Source organism: Mustela lutreola, chromosome 16 (assembly GCF_030435805.1).
Source record: "Mustela lutreola isolate mMusLut2 chromosome 16, mMusLut2.pri, whole genome shotgun sequence".
NCBI classification, from domain to species: domain Eukaryota; kingdom Metazoa; phylum Chordata; class Mammalia; order Carnivora; family Mustelidae; genus Mustela; species Mustela lutreola.
This window is the reverse complement of record NC_081305.1, coordinates 1,567,982-1,588,301: the sequence shown is the minus strand read 5'-3', so window position 1 is coordinate 1,588,301 and position 20,320 is coordinate 1,567,982. Positions and strand designations below refer to the sequence as shown.

The following is a 20,320-nucleotide window of genomic DNA, read 5'->3' as shown; positions in this document are numbered from 1 at the left end:
CGCTGCCCAGCAAACCCTTTCAGGCCCCTGCGTTGCCCTCCTCGTCTGAGTTCGCGCCTGGAGTCCGGCGTGCTGGGCTCAGTGTGTGGCTCCGACTTGAGCGTGGGCTCCGGGCTCCCGCTCCGCGCCCCGGCCGCGGGTCCTCACACGCCTCTGTGTTCAGGTGGACTCGTCCTCTCAGACGCGTCGCCGCTCTGTCGCCGATAGGACTGTCTAACGTGGCGTGGCGTGGGCTGGTTTCGAGGAGGGGGAGTGTTGGGGTCTGAGACCCAGAGCACCTTGTTCTGGCTCTTTGGCTCAGGGCAGACCCTTCAGCGTCCCCTCCAGGGTAGGCAGCCCGAGCCCCAATGGCGGGGCTGGGGGGGGGTGCAGATGGGCACATTCGGGAAGCCGGTAGCTCAGCATCCACCGGGCTTCTTTCCTTCCTGCCCTCTGCAGCCCAGACTCCCGAGTCCCCATCCTAGTTCACACACGCTTCCTGGTGTTCTAGAGCTAAGAGGAAGGCCAACTAGCTGGATGAGGACATCGCATGACCACGTGGCTGTACAGAATCACACTAGACGCTTTACATGGACGTTTGGGCTGTGTGGACCCTCTTTCAGTCTTAGACCTGATCCAGCTAATTTGGGGTCCCACGTGCAGCTTATTTGTGGTGTTTTCCATGACTAAGTTCTGACTGCATATCGAGAACCATGACCTCGAGTAAAGCAGTGCCAGGATGCTGTGTCTAGTACCAAGACCATTAACTGAGATCCCCGGGCCCTCACCACGATAGGGCCATGGGCCGTGCCTACCACCAGCGAGCCCGTGTGAGGGCTGTGCCCGGGTCAGCCGGTGTCCCTGATATGACCTTTGCCAGTCTCCCTGGACTTTGTTTTCTGTTCTGGATCATATTAACGAGTTCTTGTTGGTGGTCAGCCCTGCCTCTGAGAGGTTGCACTTGCTTGACACGTGGCGGGGATCAGAAACTTGTAGAATTGTCCCCGCGTCTGCCACCTGTCCCCTGTCACTGTCAGTTATTTTAATGACTACTCAAGTTGGGAGATAATCTTCTTTTGTTTCTCTGTTGCCTGGTTAGGATCCCAAACTGCCTTAACATCTTGGCCCCCGCTAGTTGTTTTGTTTGGTTTCTGTGAAATCGCGAGGTGGGAGAAGAAGGTTAGCACGCTGTGGCGCCCTTGTCCTTGGACCGACCGTCGTCCTCCGCAGGCTTCACAGTACGCGGCGTTAAGCAGGAGAAGCAGATGGGCAATGAAAGGATTTCAGTATCTGGAGGAGCCAAAAAAGGTGGACGGCTGCGCAGGCGCAGACACCAGGGAGGAAGACGGACACTGTCGGCGCAGTTAGCAGGACACGGTCGTGGGGAGCGCGCTCTGCTAACTCCCCGTCCCCACCCTGTGTCTTCAGGGCACTCTGGTCGAATTTCCACATCCCAGAGTCTTGGGTTTTAGAGCTGGCCAGGAACTTGGAGCATTTTAAATTAGTAATCTCGCTAGGAAGAAGCTTGCCCATACTTGTGAGGGACACGTTTATTTGAAGTGCAAGGACCCACGATGACTTCTGTGTCTCTGCTGGGGGGAACTGGCCAGCGTGCACTCCACAGGCCACTGTCCCTGCAGCCATCCTGGACAGGCGTTAGCTCTCGAGACACTCTCGCTCTCTCCAGGGAAGGGCCCTCTCTTGCGTTTTCTTTTATTTATTTGACAGACCGAGATCACAAGCAGGCAGAGAGGCAGGCAGAGAGAGAGGAGGAAGTAGGCTCCCCGCTGAGCAGAGAGCCTGATGCGGGACTCGATCCCAGGATCCTGAGATCATGACCTGAGCCGAAGGCAGCGGCATAACCCGCTGAGCCCCCCAGCGCCCGTCTTGCGTTTTCATTGTACCTTGTGAGTGTGCTGTCGCTCCGCGGTGCTGTCCCTTGTGTGTGTCACGAAAGGGCGGTGCGCACGCGCCGTCGGGGGTTGCTGCCGGGCTCTTCTCTGCGCCCCCGGAGAGCAGCTCCAGTCCGACAGTGGGTTTGGAAACCAGACTGTGTGTCTGGAATTCGGAGGCAGAGGGAAGACTCACTGTTTGTGAACGGTTTGGGGGAGAGTTCCAGAACGCGCTTGAAGACTCAGGCGCAGGAGGGATGTGGTGGTGGTCGTGGGGGGCAACCCAGTGGATTGGCGGGTTTTTTTATTTTTGTTTTTTCTAAACATTTCCTTATCCTATAGGGCCTTTTACCAGCGATGCTGCAGAGTAGAACGCGTTGTTCTTCTGTACCTGGTTCCCCCACTCTCAGCAGCGCACGTCACCACGGTGTGGGGCGCCGGCCGCCAGCAGGGAGCCCTCCAGCCGCTGCTTGGCCCCTCGGGATGAGTGGCTTCTGTGGGGGCCGTGGTTCTGTGCCGCCTCTCCTCCCGTTAGTCTAGAGGAGAGTTGCTGGAGGAGAGCAGCGGGTTCACGGGTGTGGGGCCTCCATCTCTGCCCGCCGAGGGCTGGTGTTACGGGCGCTGCTGCCTCAGCGTGTCTGGGCACACCTCGAGATGCTGCGGTCTGGTCGCAGACCTCCGCAGTGAAGTGAGTCCTGTGGGTCCCCGGGTTTCCCAGCGTGCCTGGCACGTGCAGGGGTTTGCATTGTGCTGCCGCTGACAGTTTGCACCGGCCGTCGGAGCAGTGCGCGGAGCGAGACCCCGCACGTGCCTGATCTCGGGGCTACGTCGTCGCTAAAACGTGCTGCTCGTCTCGCTGCTTTCGGTGACTCATAATCCCTGATCACAGGTCAGCACAACAAGTAATAATGAAAAAGCTTGAAATACTGTGAGAACCACACCTTTTGGTAGTTTTTGGTCACCTGTGATCCGTGAGTCGCAGAGCTCGCCGTGTTTCCCCACTCAGTGCTCGAGTGTCCGTGTCCGAGAGCAGGAGTGTCCTTTCACATAACAGTGCCTGAAAAAGAGTAATAGTGCCACCGAGGATACTGCCCATGTCTAAGTGTCCCCCGAAATCATTTATGGCTGATGATCCTGCCACCCTCCCCACCGCCCCCGCCCCCTGCTGGGACCTTATGGCATCGGGCAGGGCTCCTTAGGCTTGGATCACTGAGAGCAGACCTGCTAGGTTTTTATTTTTTTTTTAAGACTTTATTTATTTGACAAAGAGAGACACAGGGAGAGAGGGAATGCCAGCAGGGGGAGAGGGAGAGCAGGCTCCCTGCTGAGCAGGGACCCTGCTGCAGGGCTTGATTCCAGGACCCTGGGATCATGGCCTGAGCCTAAGGCAGACGCCCAACCAACTGAGCCCCCCAGGCACCCCAAGCTTCTGCTGGCTTTATGCCGTGGGCTTTTCAAGGGCCCTGGGAGATCTGAACCTCTAACACCTAAGTTTTTGCCTCCGTCCTCTGCCGACTCCCTCAGATCTCCAGCAGCCTTGGTCAGTGATCCCCGAGCTAGGCCTGTTCCCCGCTCCGGCCAGCGGTAGATCCGCCCGTCCCTCGCAGCCGCCTTGCTAGGAAGCACCTTCAGGGCGGGTGACGCTCTCCTCCCTCGTGGCGACGGTGGACCGCAGCGCCCAGCGGCTACTTTAGAAGGGCGCAAGAAGGCCACTTAATGTGTGAAAGTTCACAGAGGCTTCTAGAAGCTCCTCCCAGAGCTAAGACGTCAGGCTGAGGCCTGGAAGCCTGCAGTCGGGTGCACAGTACCGTGCTCCTGCCTCTTGGGGGCAGGTGGTGGTTTCTGTTGTCGGGGGAGATCCCTACCCTGTGAGCGACGCCGCACCGCCGGCTCGGGGCCTTGCGCTGGGGGCTGTGGCGGTGAGCACCCGCGCTCCTCCCCGCCGGCTTCTCGGGCGCGTTCACGTTTGTCTCTGGCAGCTGGTAAACCAAGTGAAAGTTGCTTGTAATTGCTTTGATGGTTTGCACTTCATAGCAGAAGTTACCCGAAATTCACCCAGTCGCGCAGGAGATGGGCGCGGAGAGCAGCAGCTGTCAGTCAGTGGGTCTGAGGGGCCGGTGTGGGCTTGAGAACTCGCCTGGGGCCCGAGAGGCCGGTTTTCCTAACGATAGGAAGGGGCCACTTGCCTCTTCTGTGTGCCGGTACTTGCACCGATGGTGCGGGGTTGATGTGGAGAAGGTGCGGCCCCCGGGCCACACCTGAGGCCAAGGCCCCAAGCTGCAGTTGGGTCCTTATAAAAAAAAGCCATTTTCACCTAAGAATGTCCCTGACGCAGCAATAAAAATCTATTTCATTGAGTCTCAACCTGTGAGTACACGTCCCTTGAACACTCAGTGTGAGCAGCGGGAAGTTTGTGGAAAGCAGGCATCTGGCTTTCTGAGTGGCGCGTGGCCTCGAGGACAAGCCCTCCTGCCTGTCCGGTGCCCGCTCAGCGAGCCGTCTTCTTTTCAAGGGCCAGCGGGAAAGAATAATCGACAAACTGCAGATGTTTCTTGCTAAGTGAACAGAGTTAGCCGCCAGCGCTCTCGCCGGTGATCAGATTGGGGCTTCCAAGTGGGATTGGAATTTCTGAAAGTGTGTCTCTGCCATGGGGACCCCGACAGCTTCTCGGTACTCACAGATGTTCCTGCTACAAGCGTTACTGTAAATGAACGTCATGCTTTGATGAGACCTAATAAACGGCGTTTGGAAAACCCTCATCACTCGGTGACCCAGTGTTTTCCAGATGAGCAGTGCACGACATTGCACACTGGCCCTCTGGGAGATCTGTGGCCAGTGCAAGACGGACCAGTGGATTTCAGAGTCAGAAAGTGAAACAGTCACTGATAAAGTTTCACATGGCACACCGCAGCGAGACTTTGGGGGAGAATAAGACACCTGTGGAGTTTTGGTGCGCAGTGACAGGGAACAGCCACAGCCACCTGAAGCGGTGCTGAAGCAGTGTCCCTGTCGCACTTCTGTGGGACGGTGGCTTGTCTTCATGTGTGTCAGCCAGCACCGTTCTGAGCACAAGACTGAAAGTTGCCACAGATCTGCAAATCCGGTTATCTTCCCGTGAAGCCTGACCTCCAGATTCTGCTGCTGCTCTTTGCTTCGGGATCTGTGGTCATTTCTCATAAAAGAGGTTTAGTACGTTAACATGTGATGTGTTTATTTTTTATAATTTGGTTTCTCTAATTTTTAAATGAATGAAGAGATGGTCCTGCATTTTCTGCTCTAATTTCAGATCTGGTAACTGCTAGGTACACCCCTACGGGCACGAGGCTCTTTGGGGGTCTCACTGGCTTTAGGGTGGTCTGGGGGGTCCTGAGCTCGGCACGTGTGTGACGAGGGCAGTGGAGGCTGTGAGCCGCTTCAGTCCAGCTCTTTCCTCCGTCATGGGTCGTGTTTGAGGAGGTGGATAGTTTTTGGAAAAGATGAAGAAATGTGGCAAATCTAACCAAACATATTAGCCGGCTCTCTGAAGACCTGCTCTCTTGCTTGGCTGGTTTCTGATTTTAAATGTAAACACGTTTAGGGGCTGTCTTAACCAAGGCATGGTGTGGCTAGGTTTTCTTAGGAAGAAGTGGAAACCACAGGAAGACGGATTTCCTGCTTCCCAGTTTTCTGCCCTCCCCTGACCCCCACTGATTTGGGAGAAAAAAATCAAGCAAGCTGAGTTTTTTTCACATGCCTTAATTTAAATAATATTGATTTCTTTGCTTACTGCATACTGGCTTTTAATTATGTCATTACTACACTTATATCCAAAAGGATTTGACTAAATGGAATGATTTTTTAGTTTCTTGGAGGTTTCCCCCACATTCCGAGCATCGGTCCCTGGTAGTGGTGCTCCGAGACTCTTGGACGCGTGCCGGGGCACTCCTGACCCGCAGGGTCGTATCTTCAGTTTGCGTCTTCATCACGTGTGACTTGAAGTTAGACTAGCACTAGACAGAAGGCCCTTTCGAGGTGGGGCGTGCCCAGGCTTTCTGGCTCTGTCTCGCTGGCTGTCCACACCAGGTCTGTCTGATGGCAGGGAAGTCATTGCAGTAGCGTGGAGTCCGGTCGCTGTCCTCGGGGTGAGGCGAAGTAGCCTCTTCCTGGCCAGGGTCAGTGTCAAGCCTTCGTTCAGGGTTGTTGTAAGAAACAGCTCTGCGAAGAATTTCTGCCCTAAAATAACTGATGGGAAAGAAAATCCTATATGTGTGACATCCCTAATGAGGCAAACCACTTGGTGGTGTTCTTGCAGGGACAGAAAATCCCAGCGTGGACACAGGAAGGCTTTGTTCGCTTTTTTCTTGCCGCTTTTTTTGTAACGAGGGCTGACAGTCCAGAGCATTTCCTTTTTTTAAGCCTTTACTGCTAAGGCAAAGTCCTATGCTCAATCACAGTAGCTTTTCTTTGTTCCTATTTTAATGGCCTTGTGGTTTTATTTTATGGGTGTTCAAAATATTTACAAATTAGCAAAATTAAAAATAAATTTGCAGTTCTGTATTTCCTCTGATGAGCAGGGGCTGGGGTCGCCTGGCAAGTGAGGAGCCGCTTGTTACATTGTTAACTCCATTCACAGGAGTCCAAGGTCATAAAGGAAACTGACTGGGGACTTAGTTACAGGTCGGTCCTTACTGAAATGGAAACACAGACCCAGTATGTTGCAGACTTTCTGCACGTTCTTAACTCAGAGTGCTGACCGTCCTGGTTCTGCACTGGGGTGGAAGCCCGCAGTGGGTTCTTCCACGGGACATACCGTGCGTGTCGTTCCTGCGTCTCAGCCGGTGCCAGGCCCGGTGCTGGGCAGAGAGCAAAGTGATGGAAGTCCCTGCCGGAGGGAGCTTATCTCCTGGTAGGGGAGACAGGTGCTCAGGAGTGTATGCAGTGAGTGAGGCTGGCAGTGCTTTGTGCTGAAGCAGGAGAGGAGCAGGGAGGCAGGTGCGGCTGGTGGGTTTCACACGGATGTGATTCAGTGTCTCTGGGAAGATGGCTGGAGTGCCAGGGCGCTGAGCTGACCATGTCCCAGCCGAGTGGGGAGGCCACCTTGGCTGGGTCCAAGGAGCGCAGGGAGAGCCTGAGGGGCACGGGAGGGTGTCGGCCGGTACACAGCTGGCTTCAGAGTGCCAGAGCTGGCAAGAAGCCTTTGGTGGCTTTGAACAGAGGAGTGACAAAGCCTGACATGTGTTTTTTTTTTTTTTTTTGACAGAGAGCACAAGTAAGCAGAGTGTCAGGGAGAGGGGGAGAGAGAGAAGCAGGCTCTCTGCTGAGCAGGGAGCCTGATGTGGGGCTCGATCCCAGGACCCTGGAATCATGACCCAAGCTGAAGGCAGCTGCTTAACCCACTGAGCCACCTGGGCACCCCCTGACACGTGTTTTAACATGATCCAAGTGGCTTTTGAACTCGGTATTGGGCATAATGCAAAGACGGAGCAGGAGATTCTGCGGAGGCTAGCACGCAGATCCAGATGGGAGAAGACGAGGCCCGAGCGTGTCAAGTGAGAGCTTGGCTCACAGATTGGCTGTAAGAGGGACAAGAGCCAGAGACTGAAGGTTTTTGACGTGGCAAGTCTGCGGGGAGCAGGGTGGTGGCGGGGTGGGTGCAGAGTGCGCTTTGGGCATGTGGAGATTGGGACGGCCCCGGGAGGTGACCGGGGTGGATTTGCAGTTCACCCGAGAGGTCTGAGTCGCAGCTGGCCGTCCTCGTGACTGAGAAGAGGTCCTGCCCCTGGCCTGGACATTCGGCCAAGTCTGGGAGATGAGGACCCCCACAGAGGGAGGGGAAGGCAAGAGAGGCAGGTGCATGAGGCGGGAGTGAACCCGCCTGGAACCCCCTGGGCGCTCTGATGGGTGGATGTTTGATCGGGCAAGGTCCTAGAGGGAAGCGAGGCAGCAAGTCTGGGCAGTAGATTGGGGAGTTTTGCCCTGAAGGGGAGCAGAGCGACAGAGATGGAGGGCAGCTGGGGACATACTGGTGATTTGCATTGGGAATGACCCCAGAGCCCAGGGGAGCGTCCACAACAGCCACAGGGGCAAGGAGAGTTCTTGGCAAGCACTGGTGGGGGATGGGGAGAACCAGCTGCCAGCTGTGCCCTGGAGGGAGGGGCTGGATGCGGAAGGTGGAGGAGAAAGGGTGGGCCCCAGACATGGGGGCGGGTGCGGGGGTGTCACGGGTGCAGGGCAGCGGCGCTCCCTGAGCAGGGCTGTGTGGATTTGTGCACAGGCAGGGCTGAGGCAGTTGTCTGGTGTTCATCGGGGTTTGACACGGTGCCTTGTCTGAATTCCCGCCGGTCTTAGGGAAGCAGTTTCCCAGGGACGCTCACAGGTGCTGACCCCACAGCTGGGAAGGATACGGGACGAGCATGGTCTGCGTTGTCTGCATTCTTCCTCCCTCCCGGGTCACTCCAGACCCTCCTGTGAGCGTTTACACACACACACGGACGTGTGGCTGCACATACGTGGCGTTATTAGCCAGCAGGACTGGGGTCAAGCACATATAGTTCTGCAGGTTTCCTGTTACATCCCTCTCTGCTTGTGTGAGATCCCGGACACCTTCCCATCTTGTTCCGATCGTTAAACCCGTCCCACTCACAGTGACGAGGGCGCCGTTTCAGGGCGTGCTGTGCTGTCGCTCGTCCGTCATCCCCTCAAGATCAAGCACTTGGGCCGTTGATGTTGCTTGGTGGGTCCTGGACTTCCTATACGCCGGGGAGGACGCCCCCTTCGCAGGCGTGCTAGGGGCCAGCGCCTCGTCGCTGTCCGAGATGTTCCTGAGCGTTAATCTCAGCCCAGCTGCTTCATTGTGTTAGGACTGGATTGTCTCCAGGACTTCTGAGAAACGGTGGATCTAATTTGCCAAAATGGCAACCGCATGTTCCGCTGGGCTCCAGTTTTCTTGGGCTTGTTGCCTGAGTTTTTTCTGTTCAGACCTTCACTGTTAGCAGAATTTTAAATGACTCTATCCTGGCAACAGAACCGTCTTGAGTAAACAACCTGGATAGTGTGTGGCGTCCTCATTTGGAAGAGCTCAGGGCTGGGGATTTTATGGTGAGCTTGGAGTATTTTCTCAAGCTGCTTGCAGAATTTGGAAGACCGGGAAGAGGCTTGAACTGGGCGTCTGAAAACTTTTCATTAGCCCTTGGTGAGCGAGCTGTTTATCCTGGGACCTGCGGCCCCGGGGCTGTCACGAACAGGAGTCCCGGCGCCGCACCTGGGTTAAGCCTGGCAGCGTCCAGCGGCTTCCGGAACTCGCTGTTCTAGAGCAGGTGGCTTGTGAGTTTCCCTTCCGGTGGGGGACGTCTGACGCTGCCCGTGCAGGGACATGTGGCAGCTCCTGTCCTGCTCTCTGCTCCAGCCTTCTGGTCCTTTCCGTCCCGTCCTCATGCCTGGAGACCGGCGGCCGGAGGGCAGGGAGGAAGGCTGTGGCCACGTGCCAGCTGCCCTTTCCCGAGGTGCCTGGAAGCTGCCCTGTGCCACGTCTGCACTTACACCCTGTCGGAGGGACCCGGATCCTTGGCCGAGGTGTGCTGCTGGAGTGGCTGCGGGGGAGGGCAGTTGGCCTGGGGCACGTGTCCCCGTAAACTGTGGCTCTTACTGAGCGTCCGTGGAGCAGCCACTGAGATAGGCCGCTGCCGTTGGTGTTTGTGAGGCTCTGAAACTTGGCAGAATTTTGTCTCTGTGTCTTTTTCCTGGAAAACGGTTCATAGGGTTTTTTTCTTTGGTTCTGTTTTTTTTTTTTTTTTAAAGATTTTGAAAGCAGTCAGTGACCCGAAAATGTTTTAAACCCACCAGTTCAAAGGTTGGTTGGGTGGTTCTCTCCCTGAGGTCTACCGCCTTGGTTAACCCATTCACTGTATCCTTCAATAATCTTTGCTTGGGTTCTCGATTTGGGCAAAGAAGACCGAGTTTATGGCATGACTAGCTCCGACCTTCAGACTGACCACCAGTTAATCTGTACTTAGAGGTCATCTTCAGAGGACACAGAGGTGGCACGACACCTGTTTCCAGACTCCAGTCTCATAGGCCCTCATGCTTCCTCCGGTGTCTGCCCGGACCACTGGGTCTCGGAGGGGTGAGCCCCGGCGCTGGGAGAGCGCTATTCTCCGGCAGGGGCTGGGATGCTGGAGTTCCCCGGCCATTTATGCCTCTGTGTTTAGGTGACTGATTTTTTTTCTTCTTCTTCTTTTTCCTAAGTAGGCCTGGTACCCCACGTGGGGCTTGAACTCACGACCCCGAGATCAAGACCTGAGCCAAGATCAAGAGTCGGACACGTAACTGAGCGAGCCGCCCAGATGCCCCTAGTTGACCTTTTTTTTTTTTTTTTTTTTAAAGATTTTATTTATTTATTTTACAGAGAGAGATCACAGTAGGAGAGAGGAAGGGAAGCAGGCCCCCTGCTGAGCAGAGTGCCCGATGTGGGACTCGATCCCAGGACCCTGAGATCATGACCTGAGCCGAAGGCAGCGGCTTAACCCACTGAGCCACCCAGGCGCCCCCCTAGTTGACCATTTTTTAAAAGTGCTTTTTCTTTCTGAAAAGATGATGGATGCACAGGATAAAAATGCAAATATTATAAAAGGATGAACAGGGGAAAATAATTTCCTATCCTTCTTGCGCCCCAGAAGTCATCCGTGTATGTCTAGCGCATCTCGCAGACAAGAACACACGCTATACACTTTGCTCTGTCTACACTTGTGTAATTCAGCATCTTGGGAGCTGGTTCTTAGAGAGATCCGGCCTGTGTTTTCACGTGGCTGTTTCGGTGTGTCCCGTGGTGTGGCTGTGGGTGTCCTGTAGGAGATCCTGTCACTGTACGCGTCGGCCGTATCCCTTCCTTTGCTTCCCGAGCAGCTCCTTAGTTGTTCTGGGTTTTTGTGGCTGTAGGTCTGTGTGCATACATGTGGATCTGGGCGCTGGACGGATTCTCGAAGGGTGTGCGCAGGGTGCGGGCCGTGGCCAGCCGCGTTCTGACCGCTCTCGCCTGCTGTGCTTGACGGAGTCCTGCCGGCCTCCACTGCCACCGACGCCCCGCGGAGCCCGCCGCGGCCGCCTGGAGCACACTGAGTGACTGAGGGTTGCCGGTCTGACGGGTGCAAGGTGGTGTCTCATTTGGAATTTGCAGTGTAAAAATTACATGCAAGGTTGAAGTCGTCTCATGTTTAAAGGCCTTGTGACTTCTTTTTTTTCCTGTGAATTCACCCTCATTTTGTATGCTCGTTTTTTATCGGGGTTATTGGTCTTAGGCCTGTCGCTGTGCAAGAAGGAAATTAGCTGTTTGGCATACATGTAGCTAATACCGTTTTCAAGTTGGTTTGACGTTTGCCTTTAGAAATCCTTATTAAATATACTGCGAATTTAGAAAACTGTAGTTCTGTCCACTCTCTTGTTCTCTCCTTTAATTAATTAGGGACTTTCTTTGTCGCCTCCCGACCTGGGGTTCCCTCATATGCCTTTTGGTTTGCTGTGTGCATTTTGGTGGCGCCCGTGGCGTGTTCCGCAATGTCTCTGTGTGCTGGGCGTCAGGAGCAGTAGGGTTCTGGAGATGGCTTTGCGTGTCCGGCGGCGGGCCTGCCTGGGTCGGGGGTGGCGTGCTCGTCGTTAAAGCGGGAGAGTCGTGTTTGGTGCTCTTGACCCTGGTGGCTCCAGCGCCACATTCTCGATTCATCAGGATCGCAAAGTCGCGTCTTCACGGTATCACTTCCGCACTCTTTGTGCCGTGGAACTTGTCTAGTGGTCCATTTCAGGTGGAGAGCCAGGATAAGTGTTTGATTTCTTTTTATCACCATTTTGAAAAAATGAAAGACTTCATTCCCTGGCACCTTCCGAGGGTGACTTCTATTGTTGTTGGTATTATGATGTCATGAACTTAAAAATACTTTCTAAGTCCATTGACATAGTTATCCTTGTTGATGGTCGGTCTGTTGTCTTTGCTCGAGGAGGAGCTCTTCGTGTTGGCGGCGAGTCCACTTGATGGAGCCCTAATGTCCGTCGTGCCTTCCTTCCCTCTGGCCTGGCTCGCCGTCCTGGGCTCATTCTGCGTGCCCCTCGTCTGGTTCTGGAGTCAGCGGTTCCTCTGGGAGGCCCTGCTCTCCTCGGGTGGGATGTGTCCCTGCAGCATCACAGCGTGGGCTCTAGGAACGCCCGTCGCTAGCGGACTGACCACGGTCTCTTCGCCTTTCTTCGCTGGAGAGAGTTAGAGTGTGCACACAGACACACGGCCCGCTCGAGTTCGCACCTGCCGCTCACTCACAGCCCCAGTGTCTGCCTGACCTCTGGGTCCCTGGTCCCGGTCCTCAAGGACATGGAGAGTGATGGGGTTGGAAGGTCTCGGAAGTGCTCATCTGAACACAGAACATTCTCAGAAGGGAATTCCGACGCTGCGGGTCGACGGACCGTGGACGATTGGGCCCTTGTTCCGTGCACATTCCTCCACTTTTCCTCCCGTTGGAAGGCCGGATGTTTGTGTCTCAGAGCACGCGGCCTCGGGGGTGCTGCGCCGCTCGGTTCCTCTCTTGGTTCGGGTCGGGAGGAAGCGCGCTCACCGCTCGCTGCTTCCCACTGCTTCCCACCGCTTCCCACCGGTCTCTTCAGCTGCGTTTCCTTTTCCAGTTTGTTTTCCAGCCGTTTTCGGGGGCGGGGCTCCTGGGAACATCCTCCTGTAGCGCTAGTGGCGAGAAATGTCTGTCGCCCTCATGCTCGGAAGTCCTTTTGTCTTCGTGTTAAATGCTCGGCCCGTGTTCCTTTCTTTGAGGATCTCCGACGTGCTCATCTGTTTTTTTCTGTTGGAGTTTGATTATCCTTTTCCGTTTTACGTCACCTGGTCTTCTTGCCTGGACGTGTAAGGTGTTCCCCTTTTTCTTCCAGTAATAGTTTTATTAGACTGTGTCTTGGGGTTGGGTGTCCGTTTTCCGCCCCCTCTCTCTGGGTTTGCGGCGTGGCTTTTTGGTAAGTCGTTTTGGACGTGCTCCTTTCCAGAGAGTCGCCGTGACTCCCCCCTCTGGGCGCTCCATTGCCCCCGGGCTTGGCCGTGGTTTTCCTCTTCGGAGCCGTTTTCCTCCCCGGGCCGGCGGGCCTCGGCCACCGGCTGGGCTCCTCCTCCTCGAACCCTTCGCCGGCTCTTTCTCTTTCTTAAAACTTTCCTTCTTTTCTCCTTTTGTTTCTTAGGCGCTGTTTCCCCGCGTTCACTGCTCCTGGGCGTCTCCTCTCGTTCATGTCTGAGCTCCCCTGACCCCCGTCCCTGCCCGTCTGCACCTTCTGATGCCGTCCCGGGGCTCCCCATAAGCGCTGTCCTGGGTGCACTTCAGAGGGAAGGGTCGTGCCTCTCTGAAGCGCTTGTCTTCGAGTGGGCTGCCGTGGTCTGTGGAGGCGTTGCTTTTTCCTTATGCTCTTAGATTACGTTGTCTTTGCATGAGGTTGGACTTTAGTATCTGCTGTTGTTCCTTTTCATGTAGAGTTAATTTTCCTGAATATTTAGAAGGGAGGCATGGTTTAGAATAGTTATTTCTAATTTCGGTGTTCAGGGTCCTATATGCCATTGATGTTAGAAAGTTTTAAAAGATGCAGCAGTTGATTTTCTGAGCTCTCCTGGCTCTGTTTTTCTCCCCCACATTTTTTTTTTTTTTTTAAAGTACGCTCTGTGCCCTGAGTGGGGCTTGAACTCGCAGCCCCGTGGTGGAGACTCATGTTCTGCCCACGGAGCCAGCCAGGCTCCCTCTCTCCCAACTTCCACCAGACTCCATTTCCCTGCCTCTCGCTCTCCCTGTCCTGACTGGATATTCTATCCCCAGTCATTTCTTTTTAGTGGACGTGGCCTGAGGGGAGCTTTGGATAGTTAGATAATTAGCTCTGAGAGTTCGTGGGGTCTGGACTGTGCTAGGCCTTCTGGACGCTTCCGCAAGCCCTCGCCATCCTGTGCCCTTGGATGGTGCTTGGTCCCGGTCCCGGCGCTGCTGCTCTCTGCTTCCTGCTTCCATCTGCTTCTACCACCGTGGTGACCTTGTGGCTGTCAGGGCTTTGTCCCCTGCGCTGGTATTCTGGGGCTCGTCGGGAAAACCTCGTCACACCGTCTCGTTACGGGTGCTGACCTGGGTGTTGGTCTTGCTAGCCGGGCTGCTCATGTGGCTTTGTTGGAGGGACACGGGGGTTAAAGACCTCTGTCATCACCATCTTTCCACTGCGGGTCCTACCAGGTTCGGTGCTGCCTGCAAGGCCTCCTCTGCCCCCCCGCCCAGTGTGTCATCAGTCTCCCCTTTGTTGTGGACAGTGGGTGCTTGGGCCTCTCATTCCGTGTCCTGTCAGGGATGTCTGTGGAGAATCAAAATGCCTTTGCAATTTTGAGAACGTGTTTATGCAAAAATGTTGCCCGTACTCTCCAAAGGAAGAGGTAAGACAGGAGCTTGGTTCCTTCTTTTACAAGTTCGTCTCTCAGAAGTTCTGTAGAATTAAGATCTGGGCGGAAGAGAAGAGAGAAGCACGTTTTCTTCGCGGATGTGAGCACATGTGGGACACCTGCAGGCTTGCTCTTACGCCTGCTGGAACCGACTCATTAAAAGGAGATGTCCTTAGACACCTGGGTGAAGCCAGGCGATCTGAGATTTTGACTGGACTCTTCCCGCCCTACGGGAGCAGGGACTCGGGACTTTGAGACGTCCTGGTGACAAGGGCCATGCCGGCGAGTTCAGGGTGTGCTTCCTGTCCCCGGAGAGCATGTACTCTAGTTGGCGGACGAGCAGGAAATAATGTGTATTAATAAACGTGTAGACACAAATAACTAAAGATAAATATGCGAAAACATTATGGCGACATTGACTCCGGAGGTCTCCGGGACATCCCATTCTTCAGTATGGTTAGGTCCCGCTGTCGACGGACCACGTCTGGCATCCTGTGACCTCGTTTCTGTTTTGGGAGAGAAGGTCCTTCTTGGCCTAATCAAAATGTTTCAAGAGCAAGAAGAAAGGAACTGACTGTTCTGGAGATGGTTTTTGGCTCAGGGGGGACAGCTCAAAGCCCTGCTCCTGAGGGTCCGTGGGGCACGGGACGCTCCCAGGCCAGGGTCCTGGGGTGGTGCTGGGGTTTGCGTCCGCCCTGGAAGCCAGAGGGCAGCAGAACAGAGGCGCTTAGTGGGAGGGCGGTCTGGGTAGCAGAAAGGGAACGTGGCACTGCCTCGAGGGTGGCAGGGTCCATGGAGGGGCAGTCCAGGAGGTGGGCCGCATGTTACTGGAGACCGGCAGTGGGCATGTGGTGTGTGCAGTTGTGGTGTGTGCAGCAGGAAGGGCAGAACAGTACTGCAGGGGAGGTAGGAAACCCCTGAGACTCCTGGCTTGGGGACGGCACAGTCAGGCCATCACAGGCAGCTGACTTGGGAGGTGGTGTGAGGAGGAGTGGGCTGGGGAAGCGGGAGGCTGTCAGGTAGGGGCTGATCTAGTGGTGATGGACGGAGGCCCTGAGCTGTGTTTGTGAACTGCTTCTCGCCTCTCAGAGAACACTCCCGTTCGGGGGTCTGAAGCGTATCCAGCAGTGCCTAGCACTTGACGTGCTCAGGGATACACATGGTTGGCAGTGGGCCTCACGTCACAGGTCACACTTGTGATCTCCCTGTCTGTCTCGGTTTCTTAGGTGGCAGAAACCCAGTCCTGCGTGAGTTTGGTTCCTGCCCACTCCCCGGCCACTCTACTCTCCCTCTGGATGATGTCAGAACAGGACCTGGCGGACGTGGTGCAGATTGCCGTGGAAGACCTGAGTCCCGGTCACCCAGGTACGGCGCTGAGGACCGGTGGGCGGCGTCTCCGTCTCTCCTCCCCGGAAGTCCAGGAGCGCTGGCAGGGCTGGTGTTTCCTTTAAAAACAGAGCAAGAAAGTGACGTGTGCACGGATGGTGGAAAATGGAGCCTCACCCCACATCCGGCCTTCCCCGGGGCAGCCCCCGGACCCCACAGTCTCTTCCCCCTATCCCAACCCCGCCTGCGGCCGTCCCCTGACACTTGGGGTTCCACCACGGTCCTCTCGTGACCTCCTCTTAGAACTCGTTAGTGCAGGTGCTTTGTTGGGGTGTACCGGTCGGCCTCAGGCGCTGACGGACGACTGACGGAACGACTGACGGACCGACTGACGGACGACTGACGGACCGACTGACGGATCTCTTCCCTGTAGACGTCGTTCCCGTGTTTGCGGTAAAGGGCCTGGTTCCCATCTCTTGGCAAACATTTTTGCAGGGTAAGTTCCCAGAAGTAGAATTTCTATGTATGTTCAGAGTTTCGGTAAGAAACGACAGATCTTCCAAAAATGTTTATTAAGTCATTCTTTCATTGACTGGGAGAACTTTTTTTTTTTTTTTAAGATTTTATTTATTTGACAGAGAGATCACAAGTAGGGACAGAGGCAGGCAGAGAGAGAGGAGGAAGCAGGCTCCCCACTGAGCAGAGAGCCTGAAGCGGGACTCGATCCCAGGACCCTGAGATCATGACCTGAGCCGAAGGCAGACGCTTAACCCACTGAGCCACACAGGCGCCCATGGGAGACCTTTTTATTTGATACTTTTATTAAGATGGGTAGTTTTTCTTAATGATGCTAAAACCACATATCTACTTTGAAATTTTTTAAATACTTGTTTCGAGAAGTTTCTTTATAAAAGAAACCCCAAGTTTCAGGGATTTCACCTATGAAAGAACTTGGTCCGCACATTTATTTTAGAAGATTTCTTTGTAAATTTCTTTTCCTTTCTTTTCTTTTTTATGGTTCGAAGTGAGAAGTGCACATAACAGAACCACTGAGTGTGTTAGTTGCCTGGTTATGGTTTTCGGAATCACAGAATTGAAATGCTGACTTTTGTTTTCCCACAAAAAAGAGAATTTTCGGAAATCTCCTAAGAGAGTACAGTGATGGCTTTCTTTTATGAGCTATTTGATTTGTTAATTGAAAAAACCTTCAGTGGGGGAAAACTAAAAAAAACCGCCTTGGAGCTTAGCTGTGCTGCGGGAGGAAGAGCAGCGTAAATGATGCTGGCGGGCGGTCACGAAGCGGAGGCGCTCTTCGTGGGCTGCTGTCTGTGCCTCTGATTTGTTGTGAGAGCCACTGTCACCTGCTGGCCGGTGAGATCAGGAGTTTGTCAGGTCACGAACAGGGTCAGCACGGGGAGCAGAGCCGTGTGAGCGCGGCTTCCCTGCGGCAGCCGGCCGGCGGCGTAGAGCCAGAGCTTGTAGCCGGGCCGGCTCAGCGGCACGCCTCCAGGACACCGAGCGCAAAAGACAAAAAAATAAGAAAGTGGAAAGACTATCACTGTCCATAAAAATTTGAAAAATAACTTCATATTTTGGTAGGTGAACGACTGTATCTTTAGAAAACACACACTGCGTGGGGCACCTGGGTGGCTCAGTGGGTTAAGTCGCTGCCTTTGGCTCAGATCATGATCCCAGGGTCCTGGGATCGAGCCCCGCATCGGGCTCTCTGCTCAGCGGGGAGCCTGCTTCCCTTTCTCTCTCTCTGCTTGTCTCTCCACCTACTTTTGCTCTCTCTCTGTCAAATGAATAAATAAAATCTTAAAAAAAAAAACAAAAAGAAAACACACACTGCGATGTTATGCGAGAAACTTGTTGCAGTTAAGTAGATTTTAAACTTTTTTAGAACTCTTAAAGGTCTGTAGTTTACTACTCAAGTAAATTCTTTCTTTGTAGATTATAGTTCAAAGAGGGCTTAGAGAAACCGTGTCTGACCTTGGTTTTGTCCAGTCTCCATTCCCAGAGTAACCGGGATCATAGTTAGCAATTCGGTGAGACCGCCGTGCGCCGGGCTCTCTGAAGCCCGCGTAGACAGGCGGCTTCCGATCTCTGGCCCGGAGAACTCGCACGCACCTGGCATGTCCCACGGGGCACACGCTGGCCTCCAGAGTGGGCTTGAGAGGGAGATGATTTTTTCTCCTTCATCTCTGTAGTATGAACTTTGTCGAATTTAGAGGTGGTTAAGCAAGTGGAAGAAATAAAAATGTCCCGTGATCCTCACAGTAGAACTGCTTACGGGCGTGGGCGTCTGTCTCCTTCTTTCTGATGCTCTGGTGTCTCTGAACCCGCACGTCCTCCCCATGTGGCCGCCCCCCCAAGCTCTCTGGCTTGGACACAGACTGCAGCCTCCATCGGGCCTACCTTCACCTGATCGTCACGGCTTTAACATGAGCACTGAGTTCTTCTACCTGATTCCAAAAATAACGTGTGCAAAATTATACAAAGCAGTGCCGGTCGTTCATGCAAGTATAGCACAGGACAGCTGCCCCGGCCAGAGCTAGCCGTGCTGGAATGGCCGGCGTGTCCACCTTTGTTGTTGGCCGTGGGCCCATGTCCTTTTGTGGGGCTGCTTTGCTGCCCTTTGCTCAAAGCCTCGAGGCGGTCTCGCTGCTGTGGGGCACCTTCTCTCCCATTACAGGAGAGAGCTGTGCGGCCCTGCATAAGTCACTTACCGTCACTGGACTTGCTTCCTCGGCAGCAGATGAAAAGGATTAGGGTCACGATTGCCAGGATCGCTCTGTCTTCCAGTCCTGGTACAAGTCACCAGTTTCCAGGGGGAGCAAATAGACTAAGGTTTTGAGAACCTGTACTTTGCTAACCACAAACACTTGTGGTGGCCTGGATTTTCTCCTTTTTTACTTAATTAAATGAGAGTTCGTTCCCCCACATTTCCATGGAGGCGATTGAAGTCTTCCCTGCTGCGTGGGATCCACAGGGCACGGCGCGCAGCCCTTCGGGCAGCGGGAAGCTCCTTGTTCATGCTGGCCCTTGGCTGGTTTCTGCAAGGTGAAGCTCTGGGTAATTTACTTCTAGGTAAATCCTTGCCTAGAACCCAAGAAAGGCTTGTGTTTGAGCCTCGGGACTGTTTATCATTACATTTTGGTTTCTTGTTGGGTCATCTGGTATGTACAGGCTTAAAGGCTTTGACACAAAATGGAGATGTGATTTGGAACCTCGGAGCCTCCTGTCCAAGCGACATGCGTAGGTGGCGGTGAGGCCCGGCTCCTGGCTTTCCCCTAGCCCTCCCTCAGCACATGAGGACTCACAGGTCCACGTGTGTGGGTGGCTTTGTGCAGAGGGGGCAGGGGAGCTCTCTGGTCCGGGGATGGGCCCTTTGTCCCAGCTGGTAGCAGGTGAGAGCCGGCTTGAGTTCCCGCCTCCGCACGGGGCTGCAGGGTTGACGGCTGAGTGGAGGTGAGTGGGCGGGGGGTGGTCCTGGGGAGAGGAGCGCTGTCGGAACAAGCAGACGAGGGTGCCTGTCGCGGTGAGTCTGTCCTGCTTGACTGGAGTGTGGGGTGCACGTGGAGGGTGGACGGATGAAACCCCAAAGTGTGTGTGCACTCGTGTATGCTTCCAGGCGCACACTCACACCCCGTTGTACTGTGTGTTCTACGCGTACTCCGGTGTGTTCTCACGTACCAGTCATTCTGGACTAGGGTCCCCGACTGCTTCATCGTGAGAAAGTCGGTTGAAGCTGCGGAGCAGGCGGGCGTCTCTGCGCTGTGTCTGCGGCCACGTGTGGCCACGCAGGAAGGAGGAGGAGGAACACACGGGGCGGGCGCGCTGGGGACTGCGGGCAGGGAGAGGGCGAGAAGCACTGCAGGGAGATGGAAGGGGCTTCGTGGTGTGACGTGAAGACAGATAACCAACCTGGAGTTCTGTGTGCCGCTGCAAGTCCGTGTGTGTTTTGAGGTTGACCGGGTCTGGGGCCAGAGCTCAGGGATGGAGGGACGTGTGCCTCAGGAGGGGATCTGGTTGTGGCCCTCATGGGGTTTGATTGTGTGTGGATCTCCAGTGTTGAGTTTGTAGTGACCTTGGGATGGAGGAAGGCACTGGCTGTGAGCAGGCTGCTGGTCCCCCACGCAGGGCTGGGTGGCCGGCTGTACAGGGGCAGGGAGGCTGTGGGCGTGACCGCGTCTTGTCTGCGTAGGAAGGCGCCATGTGCACCCAGGGGTTTGATTTCCAGATGAGGTCGCCACTGACAGGCCTTTGACGTGGACAGAAGTCCTTATTGTCCTTGGGATTCGTGAAGCTGGGAGTCAGGTGGGGGAGCTGCACAGAGCCCCGGGAGTGGCGTGTGGCTCTTTGGTCGGTGAGAGCTAGGACAGACACTGTGCACGCCTGAGGCCGGGCGCCAGCGGTCACAGCGCTCACCCCTGCCGTGTCTGCGTCGGTTTGCAGTCGTGCTGGAGAACCATGTGGTGGCGGATGACGACGAGCCGGCCCTGAAGCGCCAGCGCCTGGAGATCAACTGCCAGGATCCCTCCATCAAGGTGAGCTCCTCCCTGCGCGCCCTGCCTGCCGGGGGCGCCCGCACCCCTGCACTGCCCCAGGGGCCCCCCTGCCCAGGAGGGGCTCCCCCCACGGCCTCGCTGCGGCTGGAGCTCTGTAGTGGCCCAGGGCGTGCGGCATCTGCAGGGCCCGCCGG

General features: G+C 55.1%; 1 protein-coding gene across 6 annotated transcripts in view; it reads left to right on the top strand.

Moving 5' to 3' along the window:
- BANP (BTG3 associated nuclear protein) overlaps positions 1-20,320 on the top strand; it is a 116,931-nt gene that overhangs the window by 8,696 nt on the left and 87,915 nt on the right. For 5 of the 6 annotated variants that reach the window (XM_059153414.1, XM_059153412.1, XM_059153413.1 and 2 more), the window contains exons 2-3: positions 15,517-15,654; positions 20,074-20,165. In XM_059153414.1, the coding sequence (XP_059009397.1) occupies positions 15,585-15,654; positions 20,074-20,165 (162 nt within the window). In that variant the 5' untranslated portion in view covers positions 15,517-15,584. Of the gene's footprint in view, positions 1-15,515; positions 15,655-20,073; positions 20,166-20,320 lie in introns of all 6 variants that reach the window. The other variant, XM_059153417.1, reaches the window with a different exon arrangement.